Source organism: Cynocephalus volans, chromosome 10, assembly GCF_027409185.1.
Source record: "Cynocephalus volans isolate mCynVol1 chromosome 10, mCynVol1.pri, whole genome shotgun sequence".
Classification (NCBI taxonomy): Eukaryota; Metazoa; Chordata; class Mammalia; order Dermoptera; family Cynocephalidae; genus Cynocephalus; species Cynocephalus volans.
This window is the reverse complement of record NC_084469.1, coordinates 29319688-29341669: the sequence shown is the minus strand read 5'-3', so window position 1 is coordinate 29341669 and position 21982 is coordinate 29319688. Positions and strand designations below refer to the sequence as shown.

The following is a 21982-nucleotide window of genomic DNA, read 5'->3' as shown; positions in this document are numbered from 1 at the left end:
AGGTTCTTCAAAAGTCATTAAGGATGTACTAAGTGCCAAACACCATGCTAGGCTATTTAAAAATATAATTGAAAGGAAATAAAATAAGAATATCTAAATTATCTCTAAAAATGCAATCAGTGTTTCATTTAGTTTGAGTTTATTTTTAAAGACTCATACTTGGTTCTGGGCCACTACTAGTCTGTGAATTAAGTTACCTGGAACTAGAAGCAGTGGGACTTAGGGACAGGGATTTTGATGGTTTGAGTGTGGAATGATCATCTCCTTCCTCTGTCTTCCCTCTTTTCTCTGTCTCCATTGCCATTGGATGATTGGAGCAGCAGCCTCTTACCTGGCCTCCTGGCCTCCATACACTTGACACCCATCTCTACCTCCCCCCACAACCTAAATTTTCTAAATAGCCAGAATAACCTTTAAAAATGTAGGTTTGCTCATATCACTTCCTTGCTCAAAACCCTTCAATGGCTTTAATTAAGATCAAATTCTTTAACAGGGACTTCTACAACTTGGCCCTGCCTACTTCTCCAGCTCTCCCTCCTGCCAAATCAATTACTACAACACACCACTCTTGGGACTATCACACATGATGTTCTCTTTGCTTATGACACATCAAGGCATGACTGCCCACTTCTTCCAAAACCAACTGATTAGTTTCCTCAACCTTCAGGTTTCAACTCAAAGGTCTCTTTCTCTGAGAAGATTTCTCTGATGCTCCTGCTGTGTATTTTCACAGCATCCTGTCCTTCCCCAGTCATGGAACTTTATAATTGTTTATGTCACCCACAAAGCAAGGATTATCTCTGCCTGTTCATAGTTTGTGCATAGTGTTCTGTACATAGAAGATACCCAGTAAGTTTTTGTTGAATGAATAAATGAGTGGGTTGAAATGTGAGAAGGATCTCATCATTCTTCTTATACTCTGTTGACCCCATTCATTTATAAGAAGGTGTGAGCTCCTGTAGGTGCTCTTGGAGAACTATTTCTGGTTGCCCATCTTATCACGAAGTAGAAGCTTTAGCTTTTTCCAATTCTCTGTCACTTTGTGCAGTGCAGACACAGGGTGTCCCACCTCCCCTACTATTTGGGTGGATGGTCATGAGAGTTCCCAGGCACTGAGAGAGATGAATTAGAAAGAACATTCATTCAGAAAGTAACCCAGTGAGGGCAACAGTGTTACCCTTTGGCTGAACTTTCTTTTTCTGTATACCTTGAGATGCTAAGCTGGTGGCACTTTGGAGTTGGTTGCTACAGATTATCAGACCACAGCACAGAGACTCACAAATCTTAATCTGTCACTTTCCCTTGATTAGGGATGTTTTGGGAAATGTCCAGGAGCCCTCTGGCCCAAGTGAAATCTTTATTGGGCTTGGGTGTGTTCTTTTTCCACCCTGTCTCTTAGCCCTGTAGTGGCTTCTAAGATGGAAACCTGGAGAGCCCCATTTATATTTTTCTCTGTAGGCTTTGGAGTGTTTGAGTTCAAAAGCTCTGAGAGCAGCAGTCTTTAGCATTTGGTGTCATTTGTTCTATCATAGAATAGGATAGTGCTTGCATAGAAGCTGGCAGTAAAGGTTGTATATGTTAGAACCTTTCACGTGTGGGCTTTTAGCCTGGGAAGAACTGCTGAGGTGGTGAGAGGTGGGTGGATATCAGAATATCCTGAGGGGTGGGGATTGTTTTAAACTGCACTCCTCCTTACTGTCCCTTTTCACTTGTTACCTCTTCGTACTTCCTCCTTACTATACCTCTTCACTCTGTTACTACCCCTCTCTCACATGTGTGTGTAGCCCTTAAGTGCTATGCAGGTAGAAAAAATTTTTGAGACAACAGTGTCATAGATGAGTTAGCCCAAGGATCAGCAGACTTTTTCAGTGAAGAGCCAGATAGTAGCTATCTTAGGCTTTGTGGGCCATATACCCTTTGCTATAGCTGCTCAACTCTGCCTTTCCATGGATCAGACACCATAGACAATATGTAAACAAGTGTGGCTATGTTTCAATAGAACTTTATTTATGAACACTGAAATTTAAATTTCATTTAATTTTTATGTCTTGAAATATTCTTCTTTTGATTTTTTTTCAACCATTAAAAAATGTAAACATTATTCTTAGTTCATGAGTCATACAAAAATAGGTGCAGGCTAGATTTGACACCTGGGCCACAGTGTTTGCCAACCCCTGATCTAGCCCAGTTGTTCCCAAATCTGGCTGGAGACCTTTAAAAATGCTGATTCCCAATACCTCTCCCCCCTCCCTGAGGATTCTGACTCTGCAGGACTGAGGAATCTGTATTTTTTACAAAAGCTGTTTTGGTGATGCATACACTCAGGGTTATGGAATCACTGATACTGATCTCACTCAGCTTTCTCATTTTATGGTTGAAGAGGCACCGTTAGAAAGTTAATGCAACTTGCTGAGGTTTACATAGTAAATAAAGGGTATAACCAACATTTGAGCCCAGGTCTTCAACTCTTAAGATCAGTGGTCTTTGTTTATACCATTCTGTACTGTTTCCTTCCCTCAGTAGACACACAAGCAATAAATACAGAGTGACACCAGCTTAGCATTTCAAGGTGTACAGACTATTCACATATTTGTGGCTCTTTCTTTTCTTTATACCTGGTACTGGTTTCCCTCCTAAGAGCCAGGCAGGTACTCTGAGCTTGGCTGTCCCTCTGCTTGTTGGCTGGGTTTTCTGGAACCGACTGCTGATTTGACATTTAGCCCAATTTCCCTCCAGTCTGCTGGCTTTAACTAAGAGAGATAATGAAGTTATAGCAAGTGGATTGCTTTAATAGAGGACTTTGTTGAGGTGGCACTAAACTGCAGTGCAAGGGTGAGAGCCTTTATTTCAAGGGGTGCATTAGTTAGACGACATGGTTTTAAAAGGCACCTTTTATGCTTAAATTCACATGGCTCAGATCCAGCCATCTAAGTGGGATATCTCTACATGGAACTTGTGCTTAATTATAGCTAATTGAGCTGTCATCCTGCCCAGAACAGTTCAGGGATGGAGAAAGTAAAGGTGAGTAAATGCCATCCCTGCTCTACCACAGCCTCAGTGTAGCTCTTTGGTCTAAGTAAGGGGTTTGAGGATCAATTTGGCTTGCTCTGTCTTCCCACGAGGCATTTGAGTTCTGCTACTTGGCTTGCCAGTACTACTTTCTTTATATCCTGGAAAGAGGAATGCTGAAAGTACTTTTAAATAACTTTTATCTCTCCTGCATGACCAGTAGGTTTCCACATTTTGTGTGCAAGGCCTCCCTTCCCTGCTTTCTTTATGATCCGCTTGGATCTCACCTCCCCAGAGACTGTCCCTGTCTAAGGGATAGTGACAGCAAGAGAAACCAACACCTTCCTAGTCAGTAGGCTTTGTCTTCAGTACTGAAGCATAAGTAGGGAGTTGGCAAGTTGGTATGTTATTTGTTTTTGTTCTTGGACTACAAGCTCCTTGGCATTAGGGACCCTGTCTTGCTGGTTTGCTCTTTATTTTGCCTAGCATAGGAGCACAGGAATGAGGGTGACATATGTGGACAATATTACCAATACACTCGCATCCTCCCTCACCCTGTGATCTCAGTGCTTTAGAGAAACTGATAAATGGGCTTTGATTGAATGCTGTGAAAGTCCTGGACATTTTACTAACAGATACTCTTGAAATTTGGTCTCCACCTATGTTGTCTCATATCTAAAAGGATAGAGTCCCCGTTTTAAAATGCATCAAAGTTTAAAAAAAAAAAATTGGTGTATATACAAATAGAGACATTCAAGACAGATATGAGAATGATAGTTTGTGCTCCCCAAAAACTCTTTTAAAAATTCACATTGGTTCCCAAGTATGTGATATTGTAAAAAGAAAAGAAAAAAAAAAATGCACCTTGGAATTCCTTTTAACACTGAGTACACTTACTATTCTTAAAATGATTCACTTTTCAGAAATTTAGTTTTCTACACAACTGCTTAGAAGCATGTACAACTATTTAGGAATTGAAATTGGGCGTATTTCAGAACAACAACTCGTGTGTTGTAGTGCTGCCTCTGAGCAGCTTTTCTCTCCTCCTTGCTCCACTGTTTATATCATTAAGAGTGATGATTTCCAGGACTTATATAAAACATTTACTCCTCAAAATGCTTTAATTTGTGTTATTTCATTTCATCCTTTTAGTTCTGAGTCAGTTAATGTCAGTAGTAGAAATTCCATTTTACAGTTAGGAAGTATCCAAAACATTTTACTCATAATCTCACAGTTGATGATAGGACAGACTTGTGAGTGTCCAGAGACTTCCCCGTCTAACTACTGTCATTAGTGTCTTTTTGGGTTAAACTCGGGAGTCCACAATGTTTTGGACTTGACCTAAGGAGCCAGGAGACCTTTAACGATTCCGACACTGTCTCTCAGGGTTATACCCAAGAAACACTTTTAGTTTCCAGTGAACATACTGTGAAAATGTGCGACGAAGATCTAGAAGCACATAGTCTCGATTTGAGAAGTAACAATTTCTTTCTCTGCCTGAGCAAGACCATCTAGATATATTGTTAAAAATAAAAAAGATACAGAAATGGAAGCCAATTTATGTTGATGTGTTGGAGAAGAAGCTCAGACTGAGGCTTTCCTGACTGTGGACTTGGTTAAGAGTCCTCTAAAGGTTCTGTCTCAGTGCAAGCTGTCATGTGAAATGTTTCTTAGGCCCATTTTAATGTGTAACAAATCTGTTCCCTCCATTTAGCATGCCTTAAGGCTAGGATGCATCAACATTTTTAGCTCCTTTTCTAATTGAAGTGTTATTGGTGGCAACAAAGAGAAACTATGTTTAGAGTGACAGATACTTGAAGACTAAAAATAAAGTAGTGGTTTTCATTAAGGAAGGTCAAGGAGAATGTTTTCGTAGTTTGAAAAAGTTCCCTAAGATTCCCTTTACTCCTATTAGTTGGAAAAAAATTCATTGAGATCCACTTTTTACTAGATACAGTTAAAATATCATAGTGGCAAGTATGCATTTAGGTAACTAGATGGGCTTCATCTGTACTCTAAGGGAAGGATCTTTGGGAAGTATAGATAGAAGCACAATGTTCCAAAACCTCTTGGGGCTCTCATTTACTCTGGGAGGCATGTGATTCAAACAGCATGTTTCCTATGTAATCAGTAAGGAAAACTTAAAAGCAAAACTTGAATTGCTTTTTAGTTGCTTATTTCCTCACCAGCTCTTCATAGAATCAGCTCCCTAGTTCTCTTCTGAGATAGATGCAGGATAAGAGAAGGAAAACCATGTTCAGAATCAGAAGACCTAGGTTCAAGTTCTATTCTGCAATTTACTGGTTTAAAGTTGCTTAAATTTCTGAGTTTTGGGACTTGGGGGATGGTCTTAGGCTTGAATGAGGTGGGTTAGTATCATTCTGTTCCTTTAAGTACACTTCGTGTATAATTATACCCTTCTCTACCTTTTACACATAAATACAACCAATTTATAAAGTATTCTTCCTGATTATGACTGAGTTAACCAGTTTATGATTTGACAGCTGTGGGAAGAGGGATAACTGAATTAAAATAGGAATATAGAGATAATTTATATTTTTACCTTTTTATTTGAAATAATTTCATACCTATAGAAGAGTTGTAAGGATAATATGAAGAACTCCTGCATATCCTTCTCCCAGATTCTCCAGTTGTTAGCATTTGACCACTTGCTTTATCATCCATTAGGAGAGAATGTTAAGCTAACAATTGAGTGTTTACAACAGGTCAAGCATGCTTTACAGGCCTCATCTCATTTAATCATTGCAACAAACTGTTAACATATAGGTATTGTGTTATCTCCATTGTGTAGAAAGAAAAACAGATTTAGGGAGGTCAGATCAGTTACCTGAGATCCTGTAGTAGGTAAGTGGCAGAGGTGGAACTTAAACACAATCTGTTTGGGTCAATCCCTGTTCCTCATCATGTTCCTCTTCTAGTAGATCTAGATACCTGCATTGTAGCCTAGGTTTTGCTGCTAACATTGGTATAACCTTTGGTAATTTATTTTGCAGCTGCTCTTTACCTTTCCCTTCTATTGATGGAACCCAGTGTCCCTGGCCCTGACTAACCTGGCTATAAAGACAGGTTAATTTTCTTTGTTTCTTTCTTTCTTTTTTAAAAAATTTTTATTGAATCAAAATTGATTATACATATTTTGGGGGTACAACATTGAGATATGTTGATCAGATCAATATTACTAGCATATATGTTGTTACAAATCATAATTATTCTTTATGCCCCTTGTCCAGTCTCTCCGCATCCCCTTCTAATTACCCTAGATTTCTTCTCTCCTTCTGAAAGAATAATGGTTACTCTGTTGATTTGTTGCCTAGATATGTCCAATGCTGAGAGGTGTGATCAGGTCCCCCAATATTATCACACAGCAGATGGTTCTTCTGTCACTCTGAAATGGGCTTTGTGGAGAAAGACCTCCTCTTCTTTATCTCTACTGGTGACTGTCTTTGTGTCAGTGCACTCCAGTGGCTGGCGGACCATCTGCATGGAGGTTGTGGCATCTAGCCGCTTTCGCGGCAGCCATGGTTATTGTGGTGGCTATGGTGGGCCACCCACATGGAGGTGATGTTTTTGGCATACTCCTTGGTGCTGGTGGTGTGCCTGGTTGTGGGGAGTGTCTGGTCCCCAGCTCCATGCCTGGGGTCCCTGGGCAGGCCCGAAGGCACTGGTGCGGTGTGCCTGGTTGCAGGAGGGGGGTCCAGCTCCCTTCTCCATGCCTAGGATCCCCAGGTGGGCCCCGAGGCACTGGAGCTGTGTGCCTGCTTGTGGGAGGGGGGTCAGTCCCCGGCTCCATGCCCTGGGCCAGGCCCCCAAGTGGGACCCTGAAGTGCTGGTGGTGTGAGTGGTTGTGGGCAGGGGGTGTTCCCCACTCCATGCCTCATGTCCCCTAGTGGGTCCCAAGGCGCTGATGGTGTGCCTGGGCTGGAACTAATTTTTTGTCCTTTGCTTACTTCTAAAATGGAGGAACTTCCTGTGGAACCACTACTTGAGCTCTGTGGTTGAGTTAAATTGCTGCTTTGCTGCTGTCTCCCTAGGGAAGGCTTTTTGTGCAGCTCAGGGTTTAATGGTTGACCTTATAGGTACTTCCAGCTCTCCAGAGACTTGGTGTACCTGGGTTGTGTAGAAACTCTGATCTGGGCCAGAGTTTTTTCAGCAAACTGCACCTCATGCAACTCTGCATTCCCTACCAGTCTCCTCTGAGTGGTCCTGCACTGATTGGGGGGGTCGATCATCTGTCCTTGCTGTGTCCCAGTGTTCTCCCAGTGGGCCTGTCCTCCCCTACCACCCATGCTCCAAACACTTCCTATGGGGCGGGCCCTGTGCTGGTCCCTTGTGATGACTCACCGGCCTCTGAATGGCTCCCCTTTTTCAGCTGTTCTGGCTCCTCGCTCCTGCGTGGGTCCACAGGAACCCTCTTAGTGGTCTTGCTGTCCTGGGGGCTACCAAGGCCCTCTTCTCTCCTGCCACCTCCAAGTAACTCCATCTGAAGGGCACAGCTGCGGCTTCTGCCAGCTCCTGCTCCATGCGCTCAGCAGTTGCAGCCTTAAAATGGCCATAGCCCAAAACGCTGAGAGCAGTTTTTTCTTTCTATCATCGTGGTTTCTCCCGCCTTCATGAACTCCGTAGGTCTCTCCTCCTCTTCCCCTGAGCTCCAGCGGCCCCAGTTTGACTGATATTACATTTTTATGGTTGTAAATTGGTTGATTTGTGGGAGACAGTGACACTGGGGACCGTCTATTCTGTCATCTCGACCAGAACTGAGACAGGTTATCTTCAATGAAGTATCCTGAGCTTTTTAAGTACATAAATCAGTGTTTGATCTAGTACAGCTAATTAAATGTCATCCATTTAAGGCAAAAATAGAGTGAATCTTCTATGTGGAGTTTGATGTTGAAGTCATTGGTGAAGTGAGAATGTACCCTTTTCCTGCAATAATGGAACTGCCATTGTTTGACTGATGTTCTGTTTTGTAAAAGGATAAACCAGAAGAGTTTTTCCTATTGGGCAAAGTATCCAGGGGTGCTGAACTTCTCCTTGCCCTAACCACCCTCCTGAGATCAAGATTCTTGACCCTCTTCCTGGCTGGCTGGCTGGCTGCCGGGCCCCTGAGTATATTGCTTCTAGGAGACTTGAATCCTTACCTCCACACCTCCCGTGATTTGCTCAGAGGGATCTCTTACTTTTGATGGAAATAGATTTTCTGGAACCTTGAACCGAGATTGTAAACTGGTAGCCCATGGGCCAGATGTGGCTGGCAAATGTGTATTTTTTGATTTGCTTAATGTTTAATTTTTTTTCATTAGTAGCCAACAATTAAAAGCCAGAGGATTTCACCTAAAAACTCAGATTTCAGTTTCCAGCTTGCACCCACATAGAGCATTTGGCTAGAACTGGAGTGGAATAGCCGTAAATTGCTACTGTCCACAGCGGCCTACTTCATGCCTGGCTCCTGTATACACTTGAATTTTCAGCTGCAGACCTAAAACTTGAGCTCCAATTTTAAAAGCTGGTGAAGTACAATTTGATGAGTGGTACATCACCTTACCACTTGGTTATCGAAGAAGAGTCCTTTCCTGGATATGTAGAAAAATAGCTCATAAATAAGATCAGGGACTTCTCCGAAATCACTCTTTTCCCTGGTCCTCTGAGATTTTCATTTTCGTCATTACGGTGCCAGAGTGGTTGCCTAGATCTCGGAGCTGCAGGCATTTTCCTTTATATCCTGCTTAGTTTGGATTCACTGCTTAATTTCCTACACACAGGCGCCACTGCCAGCAGAGGGTGCTGTTCCCTCACTGAGCCTGCTGTCATCTTGGCTCTGTTGAGCAGCAGCTGTTGGGCATGTGCCCTGGGTCTGTGTGAGAGTTTGGGCATGTCTATTTGGTTCCCATCCCTAGTGCCCACCCCCTAGACCCTGGCCAGGTTGTTGTGTCACTGGGGACTCTGTTCAGTAACAGGAAACTGGGGAAAGTTTAATTGTTTTCTCCTCTCCCTTTTTCCCATGCAGCTGAACAAAAGGTTCATCCTCAGTTTTCTCCATGCCCATGGGAAGCTGTTTACCCGGATTGGGTAAGTGTGCAGGATGTTTATTTTATTTTCCTACATTACAAGTCATTTTGGAATTTAATATTGTTAGCAACTAGACTGTGTTTATAACCGAGGGCACAGGGTGTGAATTCTTAGAGGCCTCCACCTTCTCTTCTCTTCCCTTCACTTTCTCTCCTACTGTGCTCATGAAATTTGGGAAACATTGCTCTCCATCTCTCTGTGTCTCCTTTACTACAACCCCTCTTTAAACACAGTCTTTCCCCACCCCTCACCCCTAGTCCCTCTTGTTTTTCTTTCCTCTTCCTTCTGGCTTAGCCAGAAGTGAGCTCCTCAAGGCAGACATGCTAAATGCATGGTGCAGCTGCCAGGGGTCCTTCTTGGGAAGAATTACTGTTCACTAACTTTCCCTCAAAGGCGAGAGTCACATTTTCTTTCCTTCATGTTCTTCTGGCCCATACCCCTTCCTTCTGTGCTCAGTTCTGCACCATATGGCTGATCTCAGTAAACACCAAGACCATTCTATGGTTTCACCATGCACTGTGGAGTTACACATAAATCTAGGGAAGGTAGTGTATGTAAAACCCTATTACTTCACCCTTAAATTCCTGGAAAGAGATCAAGTTTTGAGTATTGCTTTGGTGGATCAGAGTTCTTCCTCACTGTGAAAACTAGCAATCCTGAAGCCTGATTTAATGCTGTACACCAGAGCAGGTGTATGCTGAGCACACTGGGTCTCCCAGGGTACAGGAGAGTGGACAGGGGGATAGGTAGCAGTGCTCCCAGGGAAGTCGTCTTCTGGATTTTAATATGTTCTGAGTTGGAGATTTTATTGTGAGCTACCCTTTGAGGTGATTTGTTTTGGATTATAAATCTCCCAGTTATTGTCAATGTTTCTCTTTTACTTTCTGTCATAGCCTTGTAAGTTTACCTATAATTCTCTAGAAGGTTTCCTTAGTGGGAGTAGGAGCTATGTCAGTTTCCACATACTTTTGTACTTAACTTTTTTGAGAAGCTGAAAGGCTTGGTCCTTCTTGAAGAACCACTGCTCCATAGAAGGTGAACTAGAAAGTGTGCTTATTATGTATTCATTTGGCATCAACCTGGGCAAGAGTGACAGTGATGGCCATTACAAGGGTAATTTTGATTTTCAAATGACTTGGGAAAATTGTAGAAGTGCTAATAGATGAATCTGTATCAGTAGAAATAGGTGCAAAGTAATTCACTTAGGAAAAATAAACCAGATACATCATTAGTTCCCATCTCCCCTGCCCCTGCCCCCTGCCATTCCCTGTGCCAATGTAAGCTCATCTCTGGTAGGAGTTTTTGCCTAACGCTGAACCTGGTACCTGGCATGTAATAAGTGCTCAGGTAATATATATTGTATACATAAGTGAATCATTATAAGAAATGGGTGAATTAAGAATGATTGTAGAGGGCCGAGCCTGTGGTGCACTCGGTAGAGTGCGGCGCTGGGAGCCCCGCGACGCTCCCGCCGCGGGTTCGGATCCTATATAGGAATGACCGGTGCACTCACTGGCTGAGTGCCTGTCACGAAAAAACCACCAACAACAACAAAAAATAAAAAAAATAAATTAGAAATATTAAAAAAAAAAAAAAAAAAAGAATGATTGTAGAGAAGGATCTAGTATTCTAGTAGCTTATAGTAGACCCAAACCAATCACTAGTGAGTGGTGTAAAGCTGCAGTTACAAGGTGGATAAGGTGTTATCAGAATCATCTTATAAAATAACACATCACAGCAGGAACTACTATTGTGCTGCACTTAAAACAACAGTTGATGGTACTCTTGCTCCTTATTGAAGCTCTCATTTTTTTCATTTTTCTCTCTCACTACTTTTTCACTCAATATTTTCTCTCCTTTTTTCCTTTTCCTGCTGTTTGTTCTTTGAATTTTCCTGTACAATGTTGTTCTAAGTCAGGATTTCTCAACTTCAGTACTATTGACACTGACGCTTTGAGCCAGATAATTCTTTGTCATAGGGGCTGTCCTGTACATTACAGGATGTTTAGCAGCTTCTCTGGCTTCTTTCCACTATGCACCAGTAGCATACCTCCTCCCCAAGTTGTGATGGTTAAAAACGTCTCCAGACATTGCCAAATGTTCCCTGGGGGGGAGAATTACCTCTTGTTGAGAACCACTGCTCTACGTGGTATTCTGTCTGTTAGAGACTTTTGGGACTAAAAAAGTTATAAATCTTGGTCCAGAATGTGGGAATATTTAGGATATATTTTTATCAAGTTAAACATTAGTTTAGATTTTTATTTTCCCCTCTTTTAATTTTCTCATATTTAGATACAGATATTTTGGAAGAAGTTTGGAAAAGAACTACAATAATGATTAAAAACCTGGAAAATGAAATCTAGGAAGAAAAATTAAACTTAAGAAAATATTTATTTCAGTGAGGAAAATGAAGGTCTATTCTAGGCTTTTGAGCTGCTCGATGACTGTTCCTCTGACCTGGAGGTAACAGAGAACTGAGCCCCATATTTATTCTGGAAGGCAGAAACAACAATAACGTTTCTATTGGGGAAAAAAAAGTGTAGAAGTCTGTAAGACTAGAAAAGCAATGAGCCCAATCTACACACAACATCATGGACTGTCGCCTAATTACTAAGAAGATGTGAAATGTGGGAGGCGTTGAAAACAAATTAAGAGTGAGGAGATTGTAATGGGGAGCAGCTGAAGCCACATTGCTGTCCTGCCTGCCTTTTGAGGAAAGCCCCAGCGCTACTCTCCCAGTCTTGGTCTTCTGTGCCTGGTTTTCCCCCTTGTGTTGGTATATACTTGAATGCCTACTATGTGTAAGACAAGTCTTCTCACTCTCAGCTGACAAGAGCTTCAGAGCTTTAGATGAAATCAAGTTCCAAAAAGAGCTTGTTTTTTTACCTGTTACTAGTTACAAGACCTCGAGAGTAGTCAAAGCTTCTGTGGGTTTCAGTTTCCTCATTGGTGGTTTAAATAGATGATCTCCAAAGTCCATCTCAGTCCTTATGTTCTATAGTACTATGAGATTTTCTCTCTTTTCTACCCTGTCACGTGGCTTGGTTTTTTGGTTTTGTTTGTTTGCTCCTGGGTTGCTCCTATCTTGCTCAGTTTTAAAAACTTGACAAGTTAGGAATCCTGATTCTTTTCTTCAGAGAATGTTGTCTAGCCCACCTGTTTTCCTCAGTATCTGAGGGGTTGAGTCCTGCCCCATTAGTCGCTGTCTGAGTCACCCCTGGGGCTAGGTCCTGGTGTTGTCTGAAAGATTGGTTTCTTGAAACCACCATTCAAATGAGGCAAAGTGTCTCTGGAGATCACGTCACATGGCAGACACTTAAATCAGTGAAACGCATGTCCTGGAAATGATTGTATCTTCTGGGGCTTTAAAGGATAGGGACAGAGTCCTCTCAGACTCAGGAAGAGCAATCAGTCAGGGGTGCCGTATGTCTGCACTTGGACTCCATCCAGAGAAGATGGAAAGCCGGCAGCCTATGGACTCTCGATTTGTAACAAATAGAATAATTTTGCTTCCCATTATTGCTTTGATTAAAGTTACCACTTCAGTTTTTACTTGCTCGCCTAGTTGTGCTATTTGCACAGCTTCAAGGTCTCTTGGAATTCAAAGACTAATAATATTTATTTTGGACCTCGAAGTTTTAAAAATATAATGTTTGTGTCTTGATTTATTTTTTAAATTAACAAATATTTTAAAATATAAAAGTAAGAAGTATTCATTGTAGGGAATATCTTTTTCTTACTATTCAGTGCTCGTTGTAAAATATTTAGAAAACTCAGCAAAAAAGAAGTAAAAAATTACCCAATGATAACTATCCACTGTTAACATTTGATTTATATTTTTTCAGTCTTTTTCCCTATCTGTCACACACACTTATTTATTTTTTGTAAATATGTATAAAAAGGGATCATATTAAATTGCCTTAAAACTATTTTCATTTAATATATGTTGAACTCTCTCCCCCCATGTGATTAGGAAATGTAATACAGCTTAAAAAAATAGTATTCAGCTCACTGGTTAGCTAAGTTGGTTAGAGCATGGTGTTATAATACCAAGGTCTAGGATTCAGATCCTCTTACAGCCAGCCATCCAAAAAAAAAAAAAAGTATTCATTTGTATGGATATACCATCTTCATCATCTCCTATTGTTGGACATTTTAGGTTGCTTTTTTTTCCTGCTCTTATAAATGACCATCTTTTTATGCTTTCTCTGATCCTCCTTTTTCTCCTTTATTGCTACTGCTCCTGCAGTTTCTTCTTTGTCTTGACTAAAATTTTATGATTATTACAAAATATCCAAAAATCCTTATAAAAATTTATCATTACAGCTAAGGCTGAAATTTCTTTCAACTTTCTCCCAACCCCTGTGCCTTCCAAAGAGATAACACTAAACATCAGGTTATGTATTCTTCCAGACCTTTTTACTGCGTTTACATACTCACATATATATGCATAAAAACACATAATTTTATTTTGTGGGTTTTTTTTAAAAAAACATAAATTGTATACTATCCTCTCAGTTTTAGTATAATTTTCTGTGTGTAATATGGGAAGAACAAAGATTATTTCTTAAAGAGAAAGACATAAAACTACTTACAGGTAGTTTGAGGCCAAAATCAGACAGTACTTTGATTATAAAACTGGGAACCAGAAACTTTGTTATTGAGCCCTGAGGAGTCTTTTATCTGTGCTTCCCTAGGTATTGCTTAACAAAGCTGATTTTGTCTGAGTAGATCCATCTTCCCTCATATCTCACATTTGAAGTTACTCTAAGTGTAGATTCTTATGCATTTGCTTTTTCTTTGTTTTCTTTTTTTTTTTTTTTTTTTTTCGTGACCGGCACTCAGCCAGTGAGTGCACCGGTCAGTCCTATATAGGATCCGAACCCGCGGCGGGAGCGTCGCCGCGCTCCCAGCGCAGCACTCTACCAAGTGCGCCACGGGCTCGGCCCTTTCTTTTTGTTTTAATCATGTTTAACTGGTTGAAAGGTGAAAGTAAGATTTTTTTTTTAACCTTTTTGAAAAAGAAAATGTGGGCATTTGACCTGGTGCTTGTTCGAGACACCAGTCTGACCCAGGGAGTGTTAATAGATCTGTTTCAGTTCCCACCCCAAGGAAGAGGCTTCCTCAGACACAGCTTCGAAGCAAGACTGTCCCACGTGACACTTTTGTCCTGTCGTTCTGTGCTGGCTCTCTACTGCCTTTCAACACGGAGACACATGGCTCTGAAACTTGCTCAGTGTGGCTGCTTTTCAAGCAGAGTGAACTCTGCTATTCTTGCAAAGAGAAGTGCTAGCCCCCCTCCCCACCTCCAACCAGAAAGAGTGCTGCACAGTGTCAGGATTTAAAATGAAACCTTTGTTATAGCCCATGGGGAAAAATGGATCCAATCCAGCCCCAAACATATCACTCTCTGCCATTCCAAATCTACCAAGAGTTTTAATGGCTCCAAAACTTTTTAGAGGGAAAAAAAGTTTTATTTTGTTTTGGGGGAGCGGGCACATGAAATGGCATGTGGGGGAAAAAAAGCAAATGGATGGCATGTTTTGTGCCAATGAAAATGAGGACAGCTCAGCAGAGAAGGGAACTGGAATGTAAACTGTAATTGACCCATAGCTGTGGCATGACTTCTGGGCACCAGAGGGTCAGTAATAGGAGCTGCCATCCAAGGGCAAGGAATGAAGATTGACACGATTCCAGAAAGCTCTGGAGTTTTCTAATCCGGGGAGGATACTACTCAATGGGGAAAGGGCCAAGGTTTAGGTGAAATTGGAAGCACCTTTCTTGAGGACTTGAAACTGTTTTGTATCTTTTGACAAGGATTCCCTTCCCTGTGGCTTTCCAGAAGCTATTTATTAATCCAGACTAGAGTTGTTCCCCACCCCACTCCACAGTGTACCACAAGCAGTTTGTTTGTTTGGGGAGAGGGGTGATGGTGGATAAAAGATACCTTACCGACCACGAATTGTGCACCATGGCCCTAAGGCCCATGTGCCTGGTTTCTCTCTCTAGCACCACGTTTGAATTTGCTTCTTATTTCTGAGGACTTCAGCTGCGGTCTGTTCCTTTTGCCAAAGGAGCTCCAGGCATGCACCACTGTTTGGGATCCAGTGGCCACATTTGGCAAGCAGTGGTTTGAATGACCTCTCCTTAGGAGCCCTAGGTCACTGGCTGGATTTCTGCCTCCCTACATTACAGGCTCTTCCTGTATTAGAAGTGGCAGTTGGCCAGGGCATTATATTTCCACTGGCCTGAAAACATACAGACCCTGATGAGCAGAGGCTTTTGAGAAGGAGGAGGACAGCAACACAGGAAAGACTGAAACAGATCATTGGGCCCTAGGTCTAGGGATTCTTCAAGGGGAAATTTGGGATCGTTAGTGAACAATTAGTGTGATAATACCTAAGAAGACAACAGCAGAACTACATATGGGTTCCTGAAGAAAATCCTTGAGTAAAGAATTTTTAGATTTATGTAACTCTTTGTAGAATACAGTTTCATACCAAAGAGTTTAGGGAGTGTGTAGGTTTTAGAGCTTAAAGGAAATTAATTCACTCTTAGAAAAGCTGATTGTTTCAGAGAGAAACTTTGATATCAGTTTGAATCCAGTTATTGCCAGGGGTTAGGAAATAGCTACCTATTAGAGATTTATCCAAGAATTAAGTTGTTTTCATATCCAAACTCTGAACACTTTACTCTTATCTCTCGAATTTGTTCAAGATCGCAGGATACCAGGAAGGTTTGTGCAGGTAGCAAAGAAATGTCCTAGGCATGAGTTGTCTATTTTCTGAGGGGGGGGGGGGGGAGAGAGAGTGTGTGTGTGTGTACGTGTGTGTGTGTGTGCATGTGTACGTGTACACAAAAGTGCTCTCAGGGATGTTTCTCACTGATGTGCTCACTGTATCTGCAGGATGGAGACATTCCCTGCAGTGGCTGAGAAGGTCCTCAAGGAGTTCCAGGTGTTGCTGCAGCATAGCCCCTCTCCTATTGGAAGTACCCGCATGCTGCAGCTTATGACCATCAACATGTTTGCTGTACACAACTCTCAGTTGAAAGGTAAGGAACGTCTGTTTTCTTCATCTAGACAGATATTAATCTATCTTCTTTCCTATGCTACCATACCACTACTCCTGCTACACACACACACACACCCTCCTGTTGCCTCTCAGATCTTTAGTTTACTATCTGAAATCTATATGACTCTATATGACTCTCTAGTGCTTGGGTGGGATGGAAGGAGGGAATCATGAGTATAGAGCTTAGTTTGCAAACCCAGAGATGCTGTTACACATCTGGCCATGCTAAAGGCAGCAGCAGGGCCTCTTCGAGGCTGCAGACCCAGAGCCTCTCCCAAGGGAGAGGCATTGCTGAAATGTTTCATTGCAGAGACCATACGCTTGGCAGGGATTGGGAATAGCTGTTTCTGGACTCATGTACCCTGTTTGTTCAATATGGAAAAGTCTAGTTCCCTATGGGATATCCCTTGTGGGAGCTTGCCAGGGAGTAAGAACAGAGAATTGATGAGCTTTGGTGACTCAAATCTGGAAGCACAAAAACCACCAGGCCCAGAATTTGGCCAATATCCTGGTGTGCATTCTGAAATGCTTTTCTAAACACTCTTTGGTGGTTTTTGGCAGGGGGTGTGGCAGGGGGGGTTGGCTAAAGAGGGGAAGAACTGATTGGCAGGATTTTCAAATGTTCTGATGACCAGGTCCCAGTCGAGGGACGTTACCATGAGTCCTTCCCTTCCCTCCTCCCCACTTAGGTAAGGATGATGTGGTTTGAGTTGATGGAAATATGTAGAATGGGGTGACATTATTTTGTGTATTTGCAAGGGAGATTTGGATTGTGCTGCCAAAGAATCATTTCAGAGCATTGACAGAGAGTGTTTGGTCTCAAGGCTAGAAGGTTATTATCTGAAATGCCAGGAAATGGGAGTTGCCCCATGGAGACTCCATTGTAAAATAGATCTTATGTTTCTGGACAGAGTGTCACTGGTTCTCTTATTGCACCTTTTCTCAGTGCTTTCTCTCTCCGTGAAGTTGATTTATTCCCCTTCCCATATGTATTTGGGGGTTATGCTTCAGCTTGCGGTGGTAGGAGAATTTCTTCCCTGATGAGTGAGTATGCCACACTTTCCCTTGAAATGTGGCTCCTCCTGGGACTCTGCAAGGTCCTCTGCTAGTCTGCCTGGGTTTTCAGTCACCTCTGAATCCTAGAGGATTTTCTCCTCTCAGTGCTGCCTGCTACAGTATTGAGAATTCCCAGCAGAAGGCAAAATGCAGAGGCTTAGGTGCCTTTTTTAACTTGGCTAGTGATTCCCAAGATGGCTGTTTGTTAAACAGCCCTGAGGAAGCATGAAGTCCTCAGGAGCGGTGCTGATTTCCAGGAAAAGGAAGTAAAGTCTAAAGTGTTGCCCTGGTGAGGCTGTGCAGTCCGAAGGGGAGGGAGATTCTGCTACCAAGTAGGAAGCTTGCTGGACTCTGGAAATGGGGCCTCTTGAGGTACCCTCCTATTCATTTTCCTGCCTCCCATTAGAAACAACCCACAGAGTTCAGTGAGCCACCTGTCCCAGAGCTACAGCCTCTGCCAAGGTATTGTTGCAGCATCAAATGACCTGTGGCCTCTGTAGGTGTGAATGTTAAGGACCTGCAGCTCTTGCCTGGGAAGCATCTATTTTCAGCAACTTCTGCTTCAGGAAAAGGACTACATTGGCCTTTTCATAGGCCACCAGTGCAACTTTTTCTTGTACCTGTTGTCAACTAAAGGTTAAGAAAATAATGGGTGAAACAAAGGTGAGATGGTGAGTACAGAGAAAGAAGGAAATAGGTGGTCCCCCCATTTGAGGCCAAGGTACTTTTTCTAGGACTCTTTGCTATGCTTAGTCATAATGAGGACCCTCTAACCAGGAAAGACATGTAAAAGCCTCTACTTGAGACCCTACCCCTCGTTACTGGCTTCATCCTGCTCTCACCTTCATGAGGCAGCTGGAGCCAAGAGGCATATGAGCTGAGGTGGTCAGAGACTCTGAGAGTGTTTCAAGGAAAAACAGCCTGGGCCACAGGATATAACACTCAACTAGGACAGAGAGCTCTGCGGATGTGCTGCCAAGTACCCGGTGTGCAGCTGAGGCGGCCGTCCAGACCCTACTGTGTGGGCTGCCATTGGGAGAGGGGTGAGCAGAGCACTCAGCAGGGCTGGTTGGTGGGAAGATGCACTTTTCCATTTCCCAGCACATGAGTCATCTTCTCTAGGCCCCTGTGCTGTGATTGCACGGACAGTGGCAAGAAGGGGGTGTTGTGGCTGAGTAGCAGCATCTGTGTCGGGGGTGGAGAGGGAAGGGGGTTGGGAAGAGGGTAAAGATTTAAATCCTTCACTAATCAGCGGCAGTTTGAATCACATTTTTATGAGTAAGGAAGTGATAAATCAGCCCTGCATGTTCAGTCCCCAAGTCCCGTCAGCCAGTGCCCTTTTTAATGTTTCTCTCTAAGCCAGTCTGCATGCTGTCAGAGTCACCACCCAGCCACAGGTCCCTGTCTGTCTGAAACCAGGAAGCAAGGGCCTTCCAAGTGCTTGGGGTCTATGGTGATTTGGCAATCACTGCAAGTTACGGAACATCTGGGCCATCATTTTTCTTTCTGTTCCTTCTTGGACATGTCCTTCTGGGTGGGTGTTTGCATATGTCAGTTTCTGGACTCTGTGGAAAAGGAGCATTCCAACCTGAAACAGAAGTGATCTTGTGGCCCACTAAGCAGTCCATATTCTCTCAATCTGTGCCTGAGTCTTCCCCATAGAAGTGGTACCTAAGGAGTATGATTTGGAGAGCAACAGGGAGGCCCTTATCTTAAAAAGTATGTGTTTTGTTGATGCCTCTACTGCTGTCATGAATAATTCATTTTTTTGTGTTCAGTGTTACCCTTGTATAACTATCCTCTTTTTATAATATCAGTAGTCCAGGGATGGAAATCATATTGTTACTAACGTTTTAGTATGATTACTTTTTTACTTTGACATACAGCTATATAAAAGCTTTGGACACTGCAGAAAGCAAAATGGAGGAGAAAGCTTAGAGGAGAGAATGGCATCTTTCCCCTTTTCCTAGGTTATGGTTTTCCCTGGAGCCAACCCTGCTCATGGAGGCAGAAGTTGTGAGTTCAGATTTGCCACCCTTCCCATAGGGTCAGATAAGTTGAGTTATGCCATATCATTTAACCAACTAAACTTACAGGTCTCAGTAGTGATCTTAAAACTCATGAATTTAGGATTATTGGTGGGGAGACCTTTATCTCCTCCTCTTATAAGGGCCCTCTGCAAAATCCTACTTCAGTAGGACTGCAGAGAACCTAGAATCCTAATACTCTACACTGAGGTGGTTGGGAACAGATGAATTTGAGGGATGGGACAAGGGATGTCTGGGGGCCCTGGCATAATGCCTGGTATTTATTAGGCACTCAGTATTTGTTGAATGCATAGATGAGGCAGTCCACAGTTCTGGGAAAGCCAGCTTTCATTGAGCAGTGTGTTCCTTACCTGGCCCATGTTCAAAACTGGTGGTGTGATAGGTAGTTGCAAAAGTGACGTCATAATTGGTAATCTCTGAAGCTTGAAGGGAGAGAGGGCCTTTCCATGTGCTTCAGTATTTAACACTTCAGTAGCCATCTGATTGGCTGGCGTGATACTGGAGGGCGAAGTGTTGATCTAAACCACAAGCACTCCAAGAATTTTAATTTTTTAAATATTCTGTAACTTAAGGAAATAAAACTCTAGTTTCTTAAAGAGAAATAATTGAAGCAACATTTGTGTTAGGGCATCACTGAAACCCCAGTACATCCCCCATCTGTGCCCAATTTGCTCCGATCTGGCCTTCCCCTCCCACCTTCTCCCTCCCCTTCTTGTTCTCTTCTTTTAAAAACTGTGTTTTATAATTCATGGAATCAAAATCATCTCAAGCACACACTGTTTTATTTTACTCTATTATTGGATTATACTTCCTATAAATCCTTGGATGTTACTCATTGGCCACCACTGAAATAACTTCCCTTTTCTGTGCCCTGTCCCCCTCTTTTTCCTCCTCTACCAGTTCATAGAGTATACATTCATTTCAGCCTTGCGGAAAAGCCCTGGTGGCAGCAAGAGGGCACCCAAGAGACACCTCTTGCATGTGTTCTTGGTATTGCCTGCTCTTAGGGAACATTTGGGGTCTGAGATTGAGGTAGAGCTAGACTGGCATTCCTTTCATTATCATTTATGCTTGCTTCTATGGTGTTAGTAATCCTGTGTTACAAGAGGTAGAGAGAGTGCCGCATGTGGGTCTCCAGAGGGATAGAGCTACAGCTGTCAAAACAGGACTGATAGAGCTTTAACCCATAAGTGTGGGATGCTTCATTTCATTGTTGTGTGGGGGAGTTCACTCAAGTTGAGAAGTTCAGTTCACAACCAAAATTTCTTTTGTCTTCCAGCATACAACAACCTTAGAGACCTTCAGAAAAGCAATTTGCATCCCTGTGACAATTCACTTCTGTCTGAGTCTCTTACCCAAGCAGAATGTATGAAGTGCCTAATCCTCTGCTTGTCAGAACAGTTGTACAGGAAATCCACCTTTCATAAGTGGTTAGACTTGAGTTTAGCTGTGTAAACTGTCCCTTGCTTTCTTCCTTCTGTCTCTCTGGTGGTAGAAGCCCTTGGGCTTTTTCTCTGCAAGGATCTATGGGTAGATTTCTACAGGTAATCAATGCTACCTGACCTTCAGTTTTGGGATGCCTCAGTTTAGAATAAATTAACAAAGAGAGTGCCAGTGTGGCCAACAACTATTATGAGGAAAAGATCCAGAGGTCAGAATAGGTTAGGCTTTGGAAGGCAAGCCAGAGGAGGATGTATCCTTAAGCTTTGTACTCAGTCCCTGTGGAGGAGATATAACTATCAACAGGCTGCTTAGCGCAGACTTCTTCCCTCTGCAGTCTGTGCTTATGGATCTAGCCATACATAGTTCCCTGGAAGAGAAGAAAAAGTTAAAGAAGTGTGTGTATCGAGGGACCTACCTATTTTTCCAGGGTCCTTGTTTTCAGAATGAATCTATTACTTTAAGCTGGGGAAGGAGAAGCAGTTAAAAAAAGCTAAAGAAATGGGAAAATTCAGTCATATCAAATAAAAGTAAGCCTCTTATATCGGTTGAAGAAATGGTCTTCGTTTTTGTCCCAAGATAACAACAATGTGGTTTGGTGTCCATGACTGCTTTGTTGTGCAGTGCACAAGTGCAATATCCTATCTTTGCCCAGTGGTTCATGTGAGCTATATATTTCATTTCTGTTGCCATTTTATAGCTTCTCAATTTGTTTTTTTGCCCCATGATGGACTTATTCTGAAGGAGAAACATTATTTGGAGGAATTTTGGCAGCGGGTCTTACAGCTACCTTTTCTGAGCTCTTTCTAAAATTTTCCTGAGGAGTAAAATTCTAAATATACAGCTTGGCAGGGGGTGGAGCGGGTGGGGTACTGAGTACTGAGGCCAGGTACGGACTGTGTATTGAATATGCAGAGAAAGCTGGTGTGTTCTCTTGGTGGGGGAAGGGAGGGGACAAGTTCCACTTCAGACCCTAACCAACTGTGTAAATGTTGGTCTGGGGAAATTGTAGTTTTCAGAGGGTGTCACCAGTAATGACAATATCAACAGCTTTGATAATACACAGTGATACTTTATAGTTACTACACATGTTTTCATTTGATTCTTCTGTCAGCCCTCTGACACAGGCTTGGCAGATATTGTGTACTGTTTCATGGATGAGGAGAAACATATCAGAAAGGTTAAGTAACTTAAGCAAGGTTGCACAGCTAGAGAATTACACCAGGTCCCAAGTATCCTCCCTCTATATCAGAAGATATAAAAGCTTCT

The 21982-nt window shown here is 42.5% G+C and overlaps 1 protein-coding gene across 2 annotated transcripts in view; it reads left to right on the top strand.

Annotated features, from left to right (window-relative positions):
- The window catches only part of SMG6 (SMG6 nonsense mediated mRNA decay factor), a 217320-nt gene that overhangs the window by 42026 nt on the left and 153312 nt on the right, over window positions 1-21982 (top strand). For both annotated transcript variants that reach the window (XM_063111281.1, XM_063111282.1), the window contains exons 9-10: window positions 9035-9096; window positions 16004-16149. In XM_063111281.1, the coding sequence (XP_062967351.1) occupies window positions 9035-9096; window positions 16004-16149 (208 nt within the window). The remainder of the gene's footprint in view (window positions 1-9034; window positions 9097-16003; window positions 16150-21982) is intronic.